Source organism: Eubalaena glacialis, chromosome 3, assembly GCF_028564815.1.
Source record: "Eubalaena glacialis isolate mEubGla1 chromosome 3, mEubGla1.1.hap2.+ XY, whole genome shotgun sequence".
In the NCBI taxonomy this organism is placed as follows: domain Eukaryota; kingdom Metazoa; phylum Chordata; class Mammalia; order Artiodactyla; family Balaenidae; genus Eubalaena; species Eubalaena glacialis.
Window position 1 is genome coordinate 162,424,099 of NC_083718.1, and position 22,235 is coordinate 162,446,333.

Genomic DNA, 22,235 nt, shown 5'->3' on the forward strand with positions numbered 1-22,235 from the left:
GAGCCCGTGCTCCACAACAAGAGAAGCCACCGCAATGAGAAGCCCGTGCACCGCAACGAAGAGTAGCCCCCGCTCACTGCAACTAGAGAAAGCCCAGGCACAGCAACGAAGACCCAACGCAGCCAAAAATAAATTAATTAAAAAAAAATTATGTGAAGACAATCAAATGAAAAGGAGCTTACAAGTCAAATGAGAAATTTCCAAACTGAGCAACCCTCTTTGCAATTTGAATATTCACAGCTTGAAAGTGAAATTCAAAAGCTTCAGCTGAAACTTCAAATAGTGACTGAACTACATCAAGAACATATAATGAAACTTTGCACAAAGTTAATCAAGGAGGGAATTTACTGCTTAGAAGTAAAGAAGAAACTTCCCAAAGTGTACGAAAATATCAGCAGTGTACACCCCAAGTGCAACGCCTACAGAAAGCTGGCCAAAGACCTAGAGAGAGAATTAGAAAGAAACATTTCCTTCTATCAAAGATGGATCATGTCCCATGAGAAAAAACCCTCAACAAAGTTGGCTGGCATCTCTGTTGACTGAGAGAAAGCTCAACAAGCTAAGAAAAGAAATGGTCACAGGAGACAAAATTGGCCAAAGCAGGGTTTAAATTCCAGCTTTCCCCCAGGGGCTCCTCTGCCCTGCTATTCAGCAAGCAGAGGCCCGAGAGGGTCAGGGAATCCCTCTCCTTCATCAGGTTCCCAGGGAAGGAGGAGGTCAAACCGTGAGGGCTGAGGGACCCAGGGTCATGTCCAGGTTTAATTCCAGAGCAGCCACCTCCTAAATATCCACAACCATAGTAGGACATCTGCCTAATATTTTCTGTCTTTAAAAGTCCTCTTGATTTCTCTCTTTAGTTAATGGCTGTTATTCAATTGATGCTACATTTGCTTTTACTATAATTCCTAAGATAGGGTTTAATATAATGCTTAAGAATATATTATTTCTACTTCATTGGACTCTAGAATTAGACAGCATACCTGCTATACTTTGGCTGCAATAAAAGATCCTCTATTACTTAAAGCATCAATTGAAGTTTGATGCGACCAGGTGGAGGCATTTGAAACAATACAGGAAATGCAACAAGCTGTCATTAAAAATCTATAAAAGTAACAATATTTATCCTTATAAATTTTGATTGGTTTTTAAAACAATGTAAAAATAAACAAAAACTAAATAACAACATCCCCAGCTAATCTCAGTACTATTTTTATTGGTTTAGCCCTAAATGCATAGATTAGGGGAATTGACATTTTGCAATTTTTTGTTTCTTGTTTTTAAATTTCTCTTTAACCTCTGTTATTTTGTTTAGCAAATGCTTTGCTGTTGAAATGTTTTAAATTTTTATGAAGTCAAAATAAAAGTTTTCCCTTCTAAAAAAAACCAGTATGTTCATAGCTCTTGTTAAATAAATGCTCCCATGAGAGACCAGTATGAAAGTTGTGGTACACAGTGCTGGGCCTCCAAGTGGGAAGCCCCTCTCTTTCTGGAGAATCTTGAGTTCAGCCTGGAGGATGAGGTCTCTGATTATGCCAGTAACCTTAGGAAGAGGGCTGGATGCCTATCCACTGAGAAATGAGTAAAAGAGCCCTAAGTGAGCAGCCGCACAGGAAGGCTAGTTTGGCTTTATCCTCTGGGTCAAGGTCTCTAGACAGAACATTGCTGGTGGTGGGTCCTTAGACAGTACCTTTCATATGGAGGAGGACCTGGTGCTGAAAAAAAAAAAAAAAAAAAAAAAAATCAAGCAAGGTAACTAAGAATCTACACTGGTCCTAGGAAGCTAAGGCAAGTGACCTCAGGATTCTGAAACAGAACAGGGACTGGGAACAAGCCGAGCGAGGTAGGATCAGAAGTTAAGCCTTCCAAGACAAGGGTGGCTGTTTTTTAGTTTCATGTATTTTGTGATAAGTTCCCTTTTTTGTTCCCTCTTTGTACTCAAAGTTCTGAATGGTGTTAACAGGGCTAAGGGAAAAGAATCAAAGGAAGTGATTTGTGTCTATATATGAGCCAGAGCTTTAGAGCAGAGGCAGCAATGCGATGAAAGCATCGATAATCCAGAAGAAGCACCCAAAGAGGGAAAGAGAAGCAGGACACACTGGGGCCACCTGGGCAACTTTCCGTATCTACCTGTGGATTCTCTTTCCTGAATTCATGTTTTGGAGGTTCACAGGTTTGACAAATAAGGAAAACTGGACTACTTATACTTTCTGGATCAACTTAATATTGCTCACAAATAGCTCTACGTGGGCTATTACTTCCATTTGCAAAACCTCATTTTGTGAAAATCTTGCTCCATCCACTGTCTCCATCAAGCCTTTTTTCCTTCCTCTTCTGACTCTCACAACACTTTGTCATTCTCCTGTGGCACTCATCTATGCTTGTTCTGTTGCTGGGTTTTATATTTGTTTTTATTTTGTGAGCTCCTTTAGGTAACAACTGCCTAAGTTAGCATACTTTTTAAAAACCCAGAATGAGTATTTTTCTTATGTGGACTTGAGGTTTGAATCCCTTATTACTCGGAAAGCCACACAAAGGTGATTTAAATATCCTACATAGAAAATTAGGAGGAAGGGTGTCCTTAATGTTCCTTGTAGCCTGGTTAGCCAGGATATTTTGGCTCTAGCTAATTTCCTCTACACAAAGACCCTGCTTAAAGCATTCATGAATAAGCAAGAAGAGTGGTAGCTGAGGCATGGCTTCTCTGAAAAGGGGAGGGAGGAAATAAAAAATAGCTGCTTTCATTGGGGGCAGGAAGGAGATTATTTGATTAGGAGCCAAACAGTGAGACTATCTCAGTACAAACAATTGTTTGGCTTGAAGGCTCCATGTGGCCAATTACTCCGGCAAAGGCTCAGCTGGAATGGAACACGGAGCCTGCCAGGACTGAGGGATAGAGACTGACACAGGCTCAAGTGTCTCAGTCATGGCCCTGGGATCGCAGAGCATCCCAGCAAGGATGCTCATAGAACACACTCTACCCCAATCAGCAAAGAGCATCATTCTGCACCCAACCCAGCCAAGAATGTGGATTGAAAAGAGATGAGAAAAAGATGACACTGGGGACAAATGTAAAGTAATTCAACCTAAAAAGAACATTTGGGGGTGGGGGAGAGATAAATTAGGACTCTGGGATTAACATATACACACTACTATATATAAGATAGATAAACAACAAGGACCTACTGTATAGCACAGGGAACTATATTCAATATCTTTTAATAACCTATAATGGAAAAGAATCTGAAAAAGAATATATATATATATAACTGAATCAGTTTGCTGTACACCTGAAACTAACACAATGTTGTAAACTAACTACACTTCAAAAAAATGGTTAAAAATTTTTTTAAATAAAATAAAACCAACATTTTGTAGCAAAAGCAATAAGGATAAAACCCAGATCTTATAAGAGAGCTAGAACATTTCAATCACTACCTCAGTGGCTTTCATCAGGCTGGGGGTTGGAGGTGTGTAGAGATGGATCGCTGAGCTAACAGCTGGGCAATCATTTCAAAGTCAGCCAGGTGGACCTGATATTTCAAAACTTGACATTATAATTAAACTAATTTCCTATCACTCATGACCTCACTTCAGGAAACAGATGTTTAACTCGATTCTCTAGAAGTTATTGTCTTCACCCCCTGGGGACATTTAGTTCTTTATGTTTTTTAAGTTACTTCCCGTTAAAGCCTTAGCTTCCTCTTTGCAACAACCAATAGCTTCTCATATTCCGAAAAAAATACTGAAGATGCAAAGGAAGCCTGCCCACTGAGGGGAGGCATATCTTTAGAAGAAGCTACCAAAGAAAGGTGATAGAGCTCTTGACCAATGAGATTGTTCTTCATCCTCCATCCCCAGGACAGGTAATAAGCAGCAGAGGACCAATATGAAAATAGATAATAAAAATAGCCACATTCAAACAGTACCACTCTTGTTTCTTTAGAGCAGTGCTTCTCAACTGAAGCAATTTTCCCTCCAAGTGGCAATGTCAATGTCTGGAGACATTTTTAGTTGTCACAACTGGCAGAAAGTTGGGGTGCTACTGGCATCTAGTAGGTGACGCCAAGGATGCTGCTTTACCTCCTATACAGGACAACCTCTCAACAAAGAAGTATCCGAAACATCAATAGTGCTGAGAAACCATCTTGAAGCCACTTAGTTTGAAGCATGTGAGATATAAGAATATGCCAATCCTGGGCTTCCCTGGTGGCGCAGTGGTTGAGAATCTGCCTGCTAATGCAGGGGACACGGGTTCGAGCCCTGGTCTGGGAAGATCCCACATGCCGCCGAGCAACTAGGCCCGTGAGCCACAACTACTGAGCCTGCGCATCTGGAGCCTGTGCTCCACAACAAGAGAGGCCGCGAGAGTGAGAGGCCCGCGCACCGCGATGAAGAGTGGCCCCCGCTTGCCACAACTAGAGAGGGCCCTCGCGCGGAGGCGAGGACCCAACACAGCCAAAAATAAATAAATTAATTAATTAATTTTAAAAAAAAAAAAAAGAAAGAAAACAGTCTTTGGATTCATACAACTCCAATTTCAAATAGGAGTTCTACCACTTGCCAGCTACGGGGCCTGCACCAAGTTCCCCAAACTTTAAAAAAAAAAAAAAAAAAAAAGAATATGCCAATCCTGTGGAAAAGCCGTTTCTCTTGTTCTGTAACAAACAGATAAACATTTAGATACAGAATTCCAAAACTGGAAGGAACCTTAAGGATTATCTAGTCCAAGCACAGCCAGAGAATCTAAGGCCCGGGGAGGTCAAGTCATTTACCCAAGTTCATAGAAGAAATCATCAGCTGGACTGGAATGAGAAACATCTTTCTACACCCCAAATGTGTGTTATACATAGTAGATGCTCAATAATAGTCCCTAAATTGATATCCTGTTCTTCAGGTGTTCTTTTCTCTTCTCACATACACACTCTCTGCTGCTGGAAAGCCCTGGGCCTGAGCTTGTGTGTGAAGGCTCATCCACACCCCTTCCCAGCCACGTTCCTCTTCCTCAGAGGAAGCCCAGAAGTGGAGGACAGCGAAGAACAAGCAGCCAGGCAGAACTTGTTTTTCACTTGTTTGAAGGGAAGCTCGTGCTTTTCACACAGGCAGAGAGAGGCTTTACACAAAACCTTCCGAGTCAGCAAATGAACTCTTGTACAAGACCACAGACATGTGAACTTCTCCCTTCCACGACAGTGTGCAGCTTTCCCAACACATCAGAGGAGCCCCAACCAATGGCAAACAGATGGAAAACCAGTGCGAGTTTAACTGAATCACAACCGTATCCAAAAGCTAGAGAACTTTCATCTCTACAGAAACTGCAGAATAGAAATGAATTCTGGGACCAAAGTACAGATGGTTAGTCCAGGGACACGCAGAATGTTAGTCATCGAAACAGCCCTGGCTTAAGGGAGCAGAGCAAAAAGTGGAGATTTGCCCTTTCAAAAGAAGATATTCACTATGTTTCAAAAGCCAGGTGTTTCAAAATTGGGTATAATTAGGTACAGGTCGGAAGGTATGCTGCAAGCAGGTGGCACAAAGATGCCAGCCGTGTGGATAGAAAGTTCCTGCAAAGGGGACATTACCCAGAGGAACTCAGGGCAGGTCTCTTGGGGAAAAAAATCGCGGCTTCGAAAGAGCCAAAGCAAGGTTCTTCAAATTAGACAAACCTGTTCCAGCAGGAACAAGGGGAGCTTCTAAAAGTGTTGCAAGGTTATGATTAATCTCTACAGCACCTGAGGACAGTGTCTAAATATTTACTCCCAGCCCACAAAAAGGCTAAAGGACTGCTATTTCAGCCTCCCGTTTTACACTCCCTGCTCCATTTCCCCTAAAATGGTGTGTCTCACTGAGACCTCCTACGGAAAGGGCAGAATACCAGCTCTGTGACTGGCTCCAGCTTTCAAGGTGGTACAGATGCCAGAGCACACAAAAGAGATGGTGCACAGAAGCAACTGCCACAGAGCAACCTTGAGATTCACCTGCTTGGCTTCCTGCAGTGTCACAGAGCTTCAAATATCTGAGTTAAGAGTATGAGGGTGACTTTCAAAAAACTAAACAAGATTATGATCTGAACACGCATAACTAGAATAGTGTTCACGACGGAGACACAGACACTATGTACCCGATGCTGTGCTTTAGCTAACAGGAAGACACGGGACTCAGTCCCTGACCTCATGGAATGCACAGTCTAAGGAAAGCTTTGTAAAACAAAAACAAAAAACAGTAGCTGTTATCCCCTTTCCACCAATGTCGGGCTTCTAATCCTCGTCCTCAGTGGACTGAGTTTAAGTGAAGGAGGCCTGTATGAACAACATAAGATGCTGATCAACGGCCCAACAGTATTTCCACATACCAAGTATATAATGTGGAAATTGCACGTGAGATATAAGAATATATCTTGGCCCATCTTGCTGTGATCATGTCCCATAAATCTGTTCCTTACGGTCAAGCCTGGATCCTCCCCAGACCTCTGTGCTCCTTGTCTCAAATGTCCACTGCCATGAGGCAGTTCAAAATGAACTGCCCCCACGGCAAGGCCATCCCTACATGGGCTCCACCCAGAGGACTCCCTGACAACTCCTTAAAATTAGAGGGCCCACATAACTACTCAACTCTGAACACATAAATAACCCATTAGTCTCACAGCAACACAAAAATTCACAATGTCTCATTATCTTATAACACTGAAAAATTAAGACCCAAGGGTCCAACAATTGGGCAAGAGTTAAGTAATGATATATTCAAACAATGGAATACAATAAAGGCATTTAAATGTTTTTAATGTCATGAAAAATGCTTATGATAAATGTTAAGCAAAACAATAATGATATAAAATTATTATAGTATAAGTGGAAATAAAAAATGGGTGATAAGGATTATATGAAATATCTTCTACATCATACTTTTTCATACTTTCCAATGATTTTCATCACAAATATGAATAACTTTCATAATGAGAAAAAATAAAGTTTTTGTTTTTTAAAGAAAAGCATCTAATGATGTTTAGCTAATAAGCACAACTGGTCTGGGAGTCTGTTCCTATGGATAACAAATTTTTTTGTTTTTCTTTTTTCTTTTTGGTCATCCAGCATGTGGGATCTTAGTTCCACGACTGGGGATCAAACCCCCGCCCCCTGAAGTGGAAGCGAGAAGTCTTAACCACTGGACCGCCAAGGAAGTCCCTTTTTCCCCCTTATATGCATAAGAAGTCTAATGAAACTGAGCCTTATTTTTACTCTGCCCTTGATTTGAGTCATTTGTGCCTGGTGCCTATTCACAGACTAGGCTCAAAACCAAGTCAGAATGCTCAGAGGAGGTGATTTGGAATCTTCCTGATTCCAATGTTGTATTTAATGATGCTTCCTTTCTCTCACATAAAAGCTAGTAACGTTAATAATAGCACTCGGGAAGAGATATGGGAACATATGTATATGTATAACTGATTCACTTTGTTATAAAGCAGAAACTAACACACCATTGTAAAGCAATTATACTTCAATAAAGATGTTTAAAAAAAATAATAATAATAGCACTCACACTCTACGAAAGACCTTTGCTCAAAATTCTCCTCGATCTGAAACAGTTCCTCCAACCCAACCCCTCACATCTACCTTCAGAGAGACAAAGTCCCCAGTCCTTACAGCTATTATTTCAATAAAAATGTTTTCAACACAGCAGAAGAGCCTGAATCTTTTCTTTCTTTTTCAAATCAGCCATCACACAAATTGGTTTCCATTAGGTCCGTTGTTGCCAGCTATTTTGAACACAAGCATCATGATAAGAACAGGGAGTTTCCTTTCTATTTCTCATCAGAGGGCTTGGGTCAGTTATAACCCAAGTGGTAAAGTATCAACAAGAAAAGACACCAATGCCCCTTCGCTCACCAGCATATGATATTACCAGTTCACATGGAAAATTCTGTACGAAATTATTTTTCGAAGGCATTAGATAGAACAAAAACCGTCTAAACAATATTAAGACAAAGTTTTTAACTCAAGGCTTGAAACACTAGAGATCTCATTTCTAAATACACACACACACAGAGGGGACTTCCACTAAGATAAGAAATGAGGAAGAAGTTAAAATTTACTTCGTGTGCACTTCAGGAAGTAACACTGTAGGATTAACACATAAACTCACATCTAAAGTTGTAAGCTCTGAGATAGAGGCATCGGGATTTATGGTCTTCCCATCACTAGCAACTGCTGTGAAAGACAGTATGGCTATTTTCAATAGAGGAAAAGAAAAGGTGCTCTATTTTCTCACATCTCTATGCTGGGACAGTCTTATCAGCTACAGCTGAGAATATGTCTCTCTTCCTCCTGTATTTGCTCTACTATTTTCAACACAGGATAAAATGAGAAAGTTACACATTTGTTCTTTGGGTGAGGAGAAATGATGCGAAGCTTGAGGGATCCAGTTCTCATTGTTTCCGATTAAGACATTTCTTTTTGAAAGTTTTGACTTGAAATTAAATAAGGATCAACAGAGCATTTTCCGAGTGGGCTTATGAAGTCCAGTACTTTCTAAATAAACCATATCCTACAGGTATGTAAAAATCAAACCAGAATACCCATAGGAAATATACAAATGGGGAAAAGAGGGCTATGGTCAACAAAAATGGTCAGAAAACTACTTAACAGTACTTGAAAACGAAAACGAGCAGCAATAATAAAATCCCAGCAATATGTTACAAAGGTGGGATTCCAGGGCGTTTCAGCCACCCAGGAGGGAGCATGGGGGTCAAGGGGAGTGGTGGACAAACTGAAGACAACCACCAGGGCAACCTTACACTGATGCATGGCCACAGATGAAGGCAGATTTGGCTCATCTCTGGGGTTTTCCACTGGGAAGGGACCTGCAGTTCAGCCATCAATGGACCAGCATCCACAAAGCCTGTGGGGAAATATAGGATCCAGAAGAGTGGGGTAGGGAAGGAGAAAGTTTGGAAAATGGAAGAGTCAAATACAGTAGTGAAATATTGTAATTATTAAACACGAGGCTTCAAAAACGCATAGATGTACCTCTTAAGGTAAAATGGACTGGATGGGAACAACTGGTACTCTGGGAAGCAGGCTGATACGCTTTTTACAATACCAAATTACATTTCAATCACATCTGTGAATTACAGTAGTACCTGAGAAGAGGAAGTTAATTTTTGGAGAAAAGAGAAAAACAATGAAACCTATGCAATTTTTTTTACCATTGGTAACTTTATTCGATGAGGGTTCCTTATCCATAGCTTCTGTGGAAAACAACAGCCTAAAAGCAAACATACACTCCACTGAAAGCCCTTGTTGGCCTAGTTCCACCAATTCCATTAACGTGGCAGGCGCCCAAAGGCAGGTGACCTGATTGACAAAAAAAGCACTTCTAGAAAGTGCTAAACTTGTATCACGTAACTCATTAAACACTTTATAATCAAGGAGAAAACTAGTAGCCACAACTTGAGAAGCTTTGTCTTTAAATGGAGCGGCAGCAACCTTCCAAATAAGACAAAATATTTTTTATTTTTCAGGTTCACTATAGAAGATAGTATGTCCAGTGATCTTACCTCTCTCACCCAGTGGTAAGCAGACTGAATCGGGGGGCGGGCGGCACAGGCAAACCCATCAAACTATTTAAAAAGATACGTGGCACAAGGAAAACTTCCTTAATGATCAAGGAAAGTCTAATCTGTACCACGTTTTAAGGCTGCAATCCTCAAAACTCTCTTTGTACGTCTTAAGTGTTACGGACTCAAAGTTTTTAGTTGTAGATGGGACAAGCTCAGTGCATACACATCATGCTTAAGGCTTCCCAGAATTAAAGGGTGGGAACTTATTTTCTGAGTAACCAAACGATAAATTGTCCTGGTGGAGACCAAAAGTCAAATACAGATTCCACAGAAGCCGCACATCCTAATTATATAGGCAATGGCTATATAAAAGTTACACTACTTGTTACATGACTATACAAAGTTACATTACTTCCCAGGACTAATCACTGTTTCGGCAACAGTTAAGATCCTTTTGAAGCACAAGAGGTTATCTGCCTGAAAACCCTTCTTATTGCTTGTCCAAAATAACTGTTTACTTACAGGAGAAAGAATTACATCTTGGAGATTTAAGTGCCTTTGTGCCTTTGCCTGTCTCGGCTTGGATCCTCCCCTTGCTCTACACTATCACAGGGAACTACATCTCCCAGGCTCCCTTGCCAACTGATTTCCGAGTAAGTTCCACCAATGGGAGGCACTGATGAGGAAAGGCAGGAGAAGGAGGGAAGCCAGGGTAATGCTCTCTATCTTACTTGGTCCGAGTTCCAGCTGCCACCAGACAGCTCTTCTTTCCAGGCTTCTAGCTCACAGCAGATGGCTCAGGCTTCTGGCCTTTGGTGACACCAGCACCTTCTAATTTCCTTAGGGGCCTAGGAGCTCCCAGGTGTTGCCAATCTCTGGGTTGTCTCACCACCCCATTGACCTTCTTGGCTCTTGTATCACCTATGGAAACTATTCCATATTAAATTCCCTCTGCTTGTACCACCTACAGTGCTTTCTGTTTCTCTGAAGGGTCCCTGACTTTAAAATATATTTTAAAACTTAGCTTTCCTAAGAATTGCACAAATATTCAGATAACTCATAAAGGATTTCTTCTAATAAGAAACAAAGGATTTATATTGTTCAAACAAATATTTACTGAGAGCCTGACCTGTGCCAACCATTGTTCTAGGTGCCAGGAATACTACAGTGAACAAAACAGGCACAAAACCCCTGCCCTCAGGGAGCTTACATTCTAGTGGATGTGTTAACTGTAGCAAGTTACAATTTTAAGAAGTTAACTAGCAGAGGAATCTTTCTTTAACAATAGAGGAATTTGGTAAAAGTGAATTATCTTTAAGGGGTTCTACTCTACATAGACTTGGTTCCTACCTTTTCAATGTGGTATGCTGAACTGTCACACTCCAGGGGCCAACACAGAACTTCTTCAAAGTTAGTGTCTACTTAAACTGGCCACTTGCTCAAACAGAAGTATAACTGTGATAAGGATTTAAGCAGACACAATGACAAAAGTTAGGCACTGTATGCTTAGAATGTAAAACACATGCGTGTTTTATGCAGATTCTTGCTGGGCATCTTTTTCACAGGGGATGTCATTTGGAGGAATTGAGTCTGAGTCCATTTAATAAGTCACTCTATCTCTTCCTTATGGCACAGGTAGCTTCCAACATAACATACAAAGCCAGCTGCAACGTTCATAACGAGTAACGTGTTGTGGTCTCCAGCTGCATGACATTATTTCCAAGATGGAATTTTCAGGCAGAACAAAAACCGACAATGACTCATGTGGTGAACAGTAATATAGACAACTGTGCCCAAGAAAGCTGCCACCTACATACCATAATGACATCAGATGAAAAATGCAGAAAGAAGGAAATTTTCTGATTTATTTAAAAGCAATAGATTTGTTGAAAGGTATACTGAGAGATGTGGCTGCAACTGCCTGTTTACACATCCTAAGCACTGAACAACCAAGGGCACACTCAAATATTCAACACCCTTAGACTGCTTGAGTATGAGAGCATGCTCAGCCTCAAAATTCAACGTCACCAACTCCAGAAATGGCATGACATCTACTGCTGACATTTCACTAGACTTCTCTAAGATAGTTTAATGTACTCATGAGGGTACACTTCCATGGAGATCTAGTGGGCACAATACTCAGACCTTCCTTACTACTCAGCAGTTAGAGAACATTTCATGTTTGCAATATTTATAATTCCATTTGAGTAGCAGGTGGACTTCCAATACTAGGGGCTTCTTACACAACAGGGAGTCTAAAGCATATTCATAATCTCAATGCCATACAGCAAGTCAACAACAGAGCTAGGATTTTAACCTTATGGGTCTCTGCCTACCTTATCCCTTGCCAATCCCCAACATGTAGTGAGAATATACTAAAGAATCTCACACACACACATACACATACACACACACACACACACACACACACACACACGGTACAGCACATCTTGGCTACTGCACATTCTGCTTCCTCTGCCTGGAATGCCCTAAATTCACCTGACAAAGTCATGTTTATCATTCAAGACATAGCCTACTTGTCTCTCTGAGCCATGACTTCCTAGGCAGACTTTCTTGCTTTCTTCAATGCTTTCATTTCTCCCTGTACACAATCCTACAATGATAATTACTACATTGCATCATTTATCTGCTTACACATCTGCTTGCCCATTAGACTATAAAATCCTTGAAACCAAAGGCCCTATCTTTTAATCTACATGTCTTGGTACAGTGTCTGACACAAAGCAGGTGCTTAAGAACTATTTTCTGAATGAATATATGTAGTGTGGGATTGTACTCTCAGCCTTGCAAAGAGTTCTTAAAAGATAAGGCATTTTGTACTCTCTATCCCACTGCCACTGGATAATGGCAAGGAGAACAAATAGGAAAGTATCTCCCAGGGAACAGGTTTAACAAGTTGATATTAAAAGATATCAACCTAATGGGGACTTTTATAAATTACTTTCAGTAAAACTGTCAACCTAACTACAACTGTCAGAGTTAAGGTGCATTAGCTGTAAAAAGCCATAAAGTTATTTGATCTTGGCTGGAGAAGGGTGTTTAACAACTAGAGATGGAAGGAAAATTCCTTCTGTTGTCCAGATCTGATGCAATTTTAAAAAATCTCTTAAGAGGTGCCACAGATACAGCTAAAATAATTAAAAATTGAAAGGAATGTTCATTTCTAAGGAATGATATTTAACAAGCAATGACTTAGCTATTGACAGAAAACAAAAGTAAAGCAAAGCTAGAGATTAATTTACCAGAGTTAAAATTTGGGACTAATATTAAAAAAAAAAAAAATGTCTACAGAAAGATTCCCTGGTCTAACCTTTCATACAACTTTGAAGAGTCAGGAAACATCCAGAGACCATCCTCAAGGGTACCATAAAGTCCTATAGGAAATGGTTTTGGCTTAAAAACTAGGTGGTTTTTTATTCGGTGAGTTATTCAGTGAGTCATTCTAACTGTGGCTTCCAGTAACTAGAGTATTTAAGGGAATAAAGTCTGAAAGTGAAATGAATAAAATCCAGATAAAATAAACAAGTTCAGCAATGGTAATAATAAATAATGCTTACATTTGTGTAACACTTTAGTTTACGAGGCATTTTTATTTTTCAAATGAGGAAAATTAAACTGAGAAAGGTAGTGTGCTGAAGGTCACAAAACTAAAATAAGCAGAGTAATGGAGTTTAACTGTATGTTCCAACATCAAAAGTCTACAGCTCTGATTCTTTGCCACCAGAAAGGTGAGCCTACCTGTGCTATGGATGGGCCTAGGACACTTTCTAAGATGACTTCAATGAGAGTAGATGTTTCCAAATCACTTACGCATATCTTTCAACTTAATACCCTGAAAGAACGGGGACGCTCTTTAACGTGCATGGAGAGGGAATCTCCATGCCCTCCACGTTATACTGTGGACTGAAAAATGCCAGGTGCCATGGGTAACATGCTACTATTTGCATAAAAGCACTGAAAAGAAATATATTTAAATGTAGTTTTTTTGTCCATGCATATACTATCTCTTAAAAGTCACATAAGAAATTACTAACAGTGGTTACTTCCAGAAGCACTGGAAAATGGTGGCTAAGGGATCAGGGACAGGAACACCACTTTTCACTGTACATATTCCCTTTTGAACTTTTTGAATTTTGAACCACATGAAAGTGGTTTTGCAAAAAGTGAATTGAAATTTAAGAATACATAATGGGAGTTGGAACAAAGGCAATGGTTAGGTGATTCAAAGTGAAACATTTCAGAAATGGGATGTAGCAGAAGAACAGAGAAGTAAAAAGGTATTACAAAGTTTTTGTCAGACTCCAGAATTCCATGTGGTATTTCACAGTTGGAAGTAAATATTCCTCAAGACCATCAAATTTCTTCCATTCTAATTCTTTGCTCATTAAACAGCTCTCAATTTTTCACTAACCTTGATACTGAGAAAGGAGTGTCCCAGCAGTGGATATAAGTATTCAGGTCATCAGAAATGTAGATCCTTTCATGGTAAATAAGATAGTGTCCAGTTTAAACAAGTCTTTTGTTGTTCCATGGCATGTGGGATCTTCCTGGACCAGGGCTCAAACCCGTGTCCCCTGCATTGGCAGGCGGATTCTTAACCACTGCACCACCAGGGAAGTTCTAAACCAGGCTTTGACGAGGTTGATTAGGGGTTATTCCAGCCACACTGATAAAATATGCAACTCCAGAGCTAAAGACTAAACCTTAGACCAGTATAACCCCACCAAGGGTCTATCCAAAAATGGGACCTGGCCTCAACTAGATGGAATTAACCATTAACATATCTGAAATTTCCAGTATGTTTGTCCTCTGTTCTTCCACAACTTAAGTCAGTCCAAAATTTTACCCTAAAGGTCACAATAACTTAAGGGCTTTGGGTGATGAAACCACATCTTTCAGCCTAAAGCAAGTCACAGCATTTTTTTAAAGGCAATACCAAAGCAGCCTCCGTTCCCACACAGAAATTATTTCAATGCCTTAGAGGTACCGGAAACTGGTGAGTCTCATGCTCAAGAGAGTTAAAAAACCCCAGGACCAACAAAACTTGTACTATACAAAGAGAACACATGATTATTCTCTATTCTGATGTTCAAATTACATATCTAAAGATAATATCATTCTTAAATCAGTTTAAGATTTTTTTAAAAAAGATTTATTGCCAGAGTTATTTTGGAACATTACAAAAATACCTGCTCAAAGGTCTGCAGTTCAGGGCTACATCATCTGATTTCATATTAATGGATTAGCAAGCAGTCACTCACCAGGTCCTATACAATTAAGCTCTCAGTTTTCTAAGGAAGAAAGGACATGAGACCTACAGATAAATACTCAAGTACAAACCTCATTTTAGCCTACAGCTTTAAAATTCCTCCTCCCACTAAATGTATTATTATTATTTATTTTTTACCAGAGCTTAACAGCTAACTTAATCTACAGATGCAAGTGTCTCTTCCTTCCATGGTCTGACATTTGTCCACATGATGATTACAACAACTAAAATCAGGAAAAAAGAGAGGGAAAATGAGTAAAAGGAGTTGAAAGAGTGGAAGGGGCTAGCTAATTCACAAACTGGATAAACTGAGGTCACAACAAATGTCTTAACTGAAAGATGACTGACTGACACATTGTCATCTCCTTTTTAATACAATGGCCGAGTCACTGAAGCCACCAAGCCAAAATGTAAAGCTAATTTGTGAAAAGAAATTGTTTCAGAAACAAGGATTCTATTATCAAGAGCAGTTAATAAAGTTTACAGGCCAGCAGTTACTAGCTCTCATTAAGAATGAATTGACTAATGTTTTATTACCTGATCCCCAGTAATTCTGTTGATAAAGAGCAACGGAAAATTTGGAGGAAGAAGTGATGAATCAACCTCTCTTCCATGTGCTATATTTTATAGGAATATGAGTAAGTATAAGAGTGGTATGCAAAATAGGGGATGGGGGTGGTACTAATCATCAAAATGGCATCTGACTCCCCAAATGTAGCAGTGCTCACTCCAGTGGGTTGCTTCACTGTGACTCAAGATCTGTCAACTGAGGACACAAGGGAATTTGAGTAAAACCAAGAGATATACTCTTAAATTTTAAACCGAATCTTCCAATAGATCTAGCACAAGATCTCACAAGAGTCAACTATAAGAAATTAACTTAACGTAAATTGATTCTAAAGTACTTTTTAAAATGAATTATTGCCAATGCAAAAATTCAGGAGAGAAGCCTGGGGACCTGCTTTCCTAACGGCACATGCCATTTATCCATTGGTAAAGGCTACTAAAATATACTACAAGGTGTCCAAATCAAAGTATCTGTCTCCTGTTCTCCTAAATAACTTTACTTCTCGGACTTCCCTGGTGGTATCTGTCTCCTGTTCTCCTTAAATAACCTTACTTCTCGGACTTCCCTGGTGGCACAGTGGTTAAGAATCCGCCTGCCAATGCAGGGGACACGGGTTCGAGCCCTGGCCCGGGAAGATCCCACATGCCATGGAGCAACTAAACCTGTGCACCACAACTACTGAGGCTGCGCTCTAGAGCCCGCGAGCCATAACTGCTGAGCCCGTGTGCCACAACTACTGAAGCTCACGTGCCTAGAGCCCGTGCTCCCAGCAAGAGAAGCCACCACACTGAGAAGCCCGCGCACCTCAACGAAGAGTAGTCCCCGCTTGCCGCAACCGGAGAAAAGCCCGCGTGCAGCAACGAAGACCCAACGCAGCCAAAAATAAAAACAAAAAAACAAAAACAAAACAAAAACCTTACTTCTCTAAAATAAAAGGTAATTAAGTGAAAGCATCAATTAAGCATGTACTTCCTTTCTCAATATTGATAAATACAAATACATTTGAACCTTTGTTGTGTACTATACGCCCAACATGCTATATGGCAAACAATCCAGGTAAATTCACTGCATTATGAACAAAAGTAAATTAACAATAGCTCCCAAAATATATCCCTTTCTACCCAAACCAAAAAGGAAAAGAATTTTCCCAACTTCTCCAATTTATATTCCAAAGAATTCAGAAAGAAAATAAGGAAACAAAATATTTATAATCTATCAATTTCGAGTGCAAATATTTCACTAATAACCAAGCTTTCGTAGCATACTGATTTGTAATTGTATCAAATCATGAATCTTTGAGGGCACTGAAAACAAAGACTAAATGGCTCTGCCAGTCTACAATGGTCATATTTCACCTTTAGAAGGGTGGCCATGGAAGCAACAAATTCGATGTATCCCTTGCTTCCTCCTCCGCACTGATTAAACCAATCCTGCACTACAGACACAGTCTGCTAGTTTCTGCCACCACACACACATCAGGCCTCCAACACACTCCACAAGCCAGGGCTAGGCTGTCTAGAAGTCCGCACTGTGTCACTGCATAAGGCAGTTCCCCCCTCCACACATCCAGAAAGAGGAAAGCCACCTAAGCGCTCTGTCAGATCTCAGCAAGGCTGTAAAATGACAGCTGGAACTGCTAACCAAATAGCAGGCAGCGACGCTCACCACCTTTAAAAATCATTTAAGCAGTTTTCCTCCCCGTCATCTCGCTTCTCCCCGCCCCCCCCCCCACCCCCGCGCGCACCACCGCAGTTCGCCCCCAGCTTTGCAAGCGGAAGGCTGCGAGCTCTGGGCTGCCTCTGGACTGACAGTCGGCCCAGAACTCATTCAGAGCCCTGAAATACAGACATTCTCACCTGCACACACCACGCCACTTCCACCCACACCACCACCGCCCCACCCCCCAACCACACACACTCGCCCTCGCAACCTCTCCCCACACCAATCCCGGCGCCGCAGAACACCTAGCAGCCTCATCAGCAACGATAGCACGCGTTACCATTTAGATGATCCGGGCCACCTAAGCTCCAGAGACCGCCCCCTCCCCACACAGGCCGCCTCCCCCGCGCCGCCCGGAGGCTGGACCCCTCGCCCGCCAGGAGGGATGTGCTACCTTTAGACTGGCAGTCCGCACAAAACTTGTTATCCTCCTCCAGCAGCAGGTTGGCTAGGACCGCCTGGTACCGATCCACGTCCTTCACCGATTTGCCCGTCATGGCCAGGGTGCCGGCGGGGGCAGAGGGCGCCGCGCCCTCCTCGCCCCCAGAAACCCCTGCCTCAGTCCGGAGGTGAGGACTCCTGGTCCCCCGCCCAGGGGCACCTCCTGAGCGGGGGAGAGCCCTCTCCCACCGCCCGGCCCGGCACCCCTTCTCGGGTCAGCCGCGCCCGCCCCCCACTCTGCAGCCCCTCAGCGCGGCGCCCCCCGGCGGGCTTAGGGAAAGACCCAGGTCCCGACGAGGCTGCCGGACCAGGCAGGGACCCTCAGCCCAGGCAAGGGGGGCGCTCAGGCCTCCTGCGTGCCGGGCGCAGAGACGACCCCCAGGCCTGCCTGTCTGCGAGCCTTGCGTCCCGCGCCTCGGTTTCCCTGGCAGCTGCTGCCCGCCCTGCCACCACCTCTGCCGCCTACTTCCGGCAGCTCTTCCTCTCCTCCTCCACCCCTCCCAGCCCGCGCATGCGCCCCGCCCCCACCGCTTCGGACTGGGCTCTTCCCTCCGCTCCCCCTCTCAGGAACCAATCGCGGCAGAAGTGAGGGGCGGAGCTTGGGTGGGGCGGAGGGGGAAGTGGGCCCGCCCCCTGCATGTTCTTGGAAAAGAATGAATGGAGCCGGCGGAAAGCGAGTGGAGAGAGTAGAGGCAAGCGAAGGGAAACAATTAACATTAGCTGAGCTCTTACTATGTGCCAGGCGCTGTGCTAAGCGCTTTATATGCATTATCCCAATATAATCCCAAAACCTCTCTACGAGTTAAATATTTACCATCCTTATGTAACGTGTTGGTTGTGAATACTCCAAAGTCCTCCAGCTTATTCTTTCCTTCAACAGCCAAATAGAAGGGCCCAACCTCCTAACCCAGGATAAGAGGACATCACAACCTCCCCAACTTTTCACAGGATTCTGGTTACCTCTCACTTGGAATGCATGCATGCTCCTGCTGAATTCCTTGTCCCCCTGTTCATTAGGTCTCCTCTTGTGATTACTGACATCTTTGGGCATTGTTTTGCCTGGTGCCTAGACACTTTCTTGTTTCATTCCTCAATCCTCCCAAAATAGTGCAGTTTTGTGCAGCAGACCTTTACTGAAGGTTATTTGGAGAGGTGGGGTGGATAGGAGGGGTAATTACAGTAAAAGAATAGGTAACTACTTTAAAATGATTATTAAACACCACTGTCCAAAGCCACCCTCACTACAGAGTGTAGTAAGTACAGAATTTCTCAATGGCTGTCCTTTTCTTTAGGGACCCACCTGCCATCTGGCAAATGTTTTTGTTCACTCATTCCGTTCATTCATTGGCTTAGCAGATTGTTACTGAGAAACTTTTAAGTATCAGGCACTGTCCTGGGGGGAGGGGGAACAACATGATTCAATTAGTGGTTTTAAAAGGTCACTGCTGCCATGGGAAGAATGGATCAGGGAAGCTGGTAAGACCAGATGCTCAGAGTTATCTTATCTCTAGGCAAACTCTCCTCCATCTCTTTACTTTCCCCCAAACATCAGGATGCCCTCAAAACTTTCATCAGAGAAAAACTAAAATTTTCTATTACTTTATCAATCGAAACAATTTGATTCTCTGTCTAAAGCTCTTTCCTTCTAAGCCATGCCTAAGGAGATTTGACTTTCATAAACACAAAAGTTCATTAAGGTATTTTTCCTAAACAAACTCTCAGTTCTTTCTCTAGAAGGAATTCTGCCTTCCTCCTAAGCTAATTTTCTCAACCTATATCCCATTTGTAATCATTTTTCTTACTTTAACTTACTTAAATTTTCTTATTTTAACACCTATTTTACAAATGAGCAAACTGAGAGTTAGAATAATAAACTCTTTCATCTAGGGAGTAGTAGAGCTGGGGTTTTTAACCTAGATCTCTATGATTCCAGAGCCTTAGTACTATCAGAGTTTTTGCTTATGTTATATATTATAATCCTCAGAAAACCCCATCAGGATAGGTATTAACATAATCATTTTTCAAAAAATGATGAAACAGAGTCTCAAGTTGATGAAAGAAAGGCTCAAGATTACCCAGTTAATTGTGATCATTGTGCCTTAGTTCAAATTCTCCTCATCTTCATCCCTGCACTATGCAAATAGCCTTCCTGCCTTAGTCTAACCTTAGTTAATTTGATCCTTCACCCCACTCTTTGGAGAGAGCTTTCTAAATGGCAAATCTGGTTGACTAACGCTCCTGATTAAAAATGCTTTAGTGGCTCTCCATGATCTAGGACAGTGCTTCTCAAAATTTCCCATCTAGAGAGAGATTGCCTAGTCTGGTGGTTAAGCACACAGACTATGGGACCAGAATGACTGGATTTAAATCTTTTAAAGCTTTAAAAGAGCTTTACCACTTACTATCTGTATGACTTTTATCATGTAACTTAACCTCTCTGTGTAAAATGTGTATGATAATGATTTTAAACTCACCTATTTCATAGGATTTTTGTGAAGCTTAACTGAGATAATGCCTGTAATATATTTAGAATAGCTCTTGGCACTCAGTGAGCGATAGACAATTAATGCTCTTCACTAAATATCTCTGGCTTTCTGCCTTCTGGGTGCATGGTAGGGTTTTATTTCATGGCCCTCTTATGGTTGGGTGTGGCCAATGAGTTTGAGCAGAAAGGATATGTGTCACTTCATGCCTGAAGCATTTATTTACTGCTTTGAGACTCCTGGATTCTCTTTCCCTCTGGCATGGAAACCATCAACGTTCAAGATGGTGGTTGTCTTAGTACCATAACAGAATACCATAGACTGGGTGGCTTATAAACAGAAATTTATTTCTCACAGTTCTGGAGACTGGGAAGTACAAGATCAAGGCACCAAAAGATTCTGTGAGAGCCCGCTTCCTGGTTCACAGCAGGGGACTTAGCACTGTGTCTTCACATGGTGGAAGGGGCAATAGAGCTCTCTGGGGTCCCTTTATAAGGGCACTAACCCCATTCATGAGGACTCCACCCTCATGACCTAATCACTTTCCAAAGGCTGACCTTCCTAATACAATCACGTTAGGGGGCACGATCTCAACATATGAATTTGGGGAATTATGGACTTAAACATTCAGTCCATAACAGTGGTTGCTCTATTATCCTAAATTCCTGAGTAGCTAATAAGTGAGAGCCCGCTGCCAACCCATAAAGGATATGTAGCATGAGCAAGAAATTAGCTTTCTTTGTGTTAAGCCACTGAATTTTGTTTACCCCCAGGCATAACGGAGCCTATCCCAACTGATACATCAAGTATTAGCTGCTATTATTATTATTGTTATTATTATTATTACTAATAACATAGGAGAGAATTCCCTGGCGGTCCAGTGGTTAGGACTCCATGTTTCCACTGCAGGGTGCATGGGTTCGATCCCTGATCGGGGAACTAAGATCCTAGGTGGCATGGCCAAAAAAAAAAAAAAAAAGCAGAGGAAAGTGAATGCATATCCCAGGGTCTGAGAATATGGCCAAAGCAAACTTCTCCTCTCCCCAAGTACATATATTTGTTTTTGAAGTCTTGAATTTTTCCTTGACAATTCTTGCAAAAATGTTCCCTCTATTCCATAATGTGACTGTGTTATCTTGTCATAAAACTATTTCACATTAGCTACCGCCAGAGAGAAGAGTTCCCTATCTGTCTCAGTGGCTACTGGATACAGTTTGGTTGCATTATACCTATGGATTTCAGAAAATTGGGATGAATTGAAGAGACCTGACACCACATATACTCAACTGCCAGATGATTTCTCTTCTTGGTCTTTATATCAGAATATTTTGAAACCCCAGCTCACATAAATAAAAGTACAAAATAGAAACTTGTTTTTAAACTGTTATATTAGAATAGTCACTGTGGTAAAATGCCCAGAATACTACCAAAAAAATAGTATGGTGAATATTTTGGGACTGTTGCTATTGGAGAATATCATTAGTATATCTTCTTGCTAAGAGATCAAATCTTCTGAGTCACATATTGAAATAAAGCAGTTTCTAATCCACTGCTCAGACACTTTACCTCTTCAGGGTAATACTCAATAAAATGACTTTCATCAAGAAAGCTGAGATAACCAAAAGGACCTACGATACAGCACAGGGAACTCTACTCAATACTTTATAATAACCTATATGGGAAAAGAATCTGAAAAAAAATAGATATATGTATATGTAAAATGAAATCACTTTTCTGTACACCTGAAACTAACACAACATTGTAAATCAACTATACTCCAATGTGAAATAAAAATTGAAAAAAAAAGCTGGATAATTAGGTTCTCCATTTTATTGCTAGCTCTGTACTATTTGTCACATGTAAATGAACTAAGGGTCTCAAGTGAACTCATAATCTATTCAATAACTCTCTACAGCCAACTCTCAATTTTTTTTCTCAGTGTAGAGCACTTGTGATTATTTAAAAGCTTCCCCTGCCTTGCAGTGGACTGCAGATCCACTGCCTTGCAAACATATATCTGCTCCATAAGCCAACTCTTTGAGCTCTGAGGCTGAGCTACATGCCCCTCCTCTCCTGCTCCACTTCCCATTTGTCTATTTCCACAGCCTGAGACTCTAGGAAGAGCCTCGATTTTCCATTGCTGATGGAGTGCACTGTGAGAAAGCCGCGTCTCTGTCAACA

General features: G+C 41.6%; 1 protein-coding gene across 1 annotated transcript in view; it reads right to left on the minus strand.

Annotated features, from left to right (window-relative positions):
* Window positions 1-18,035, minus strand: part of SMAP2 (small ArfGAP2) — a 47,429-nt gene extending 29,394 nt beyond the window's left edge. Inside the window, exon 1 of the mRNA XM_061186731.1 lies at window positions 17,525-18,035. Within this exon, the coding sequence (XP_061042714.1) occupies window positions 17,525-17,627 (103 nt within the window). The 5' untranslated portion in view covers window positions 17,628-18,035. The remainder of the gene's footprint in view (window positions 1-17,524) is intronic.
* Between the last annotated feature and the right edge of the window lie 4,200 nt (window positions 18,036-22,235).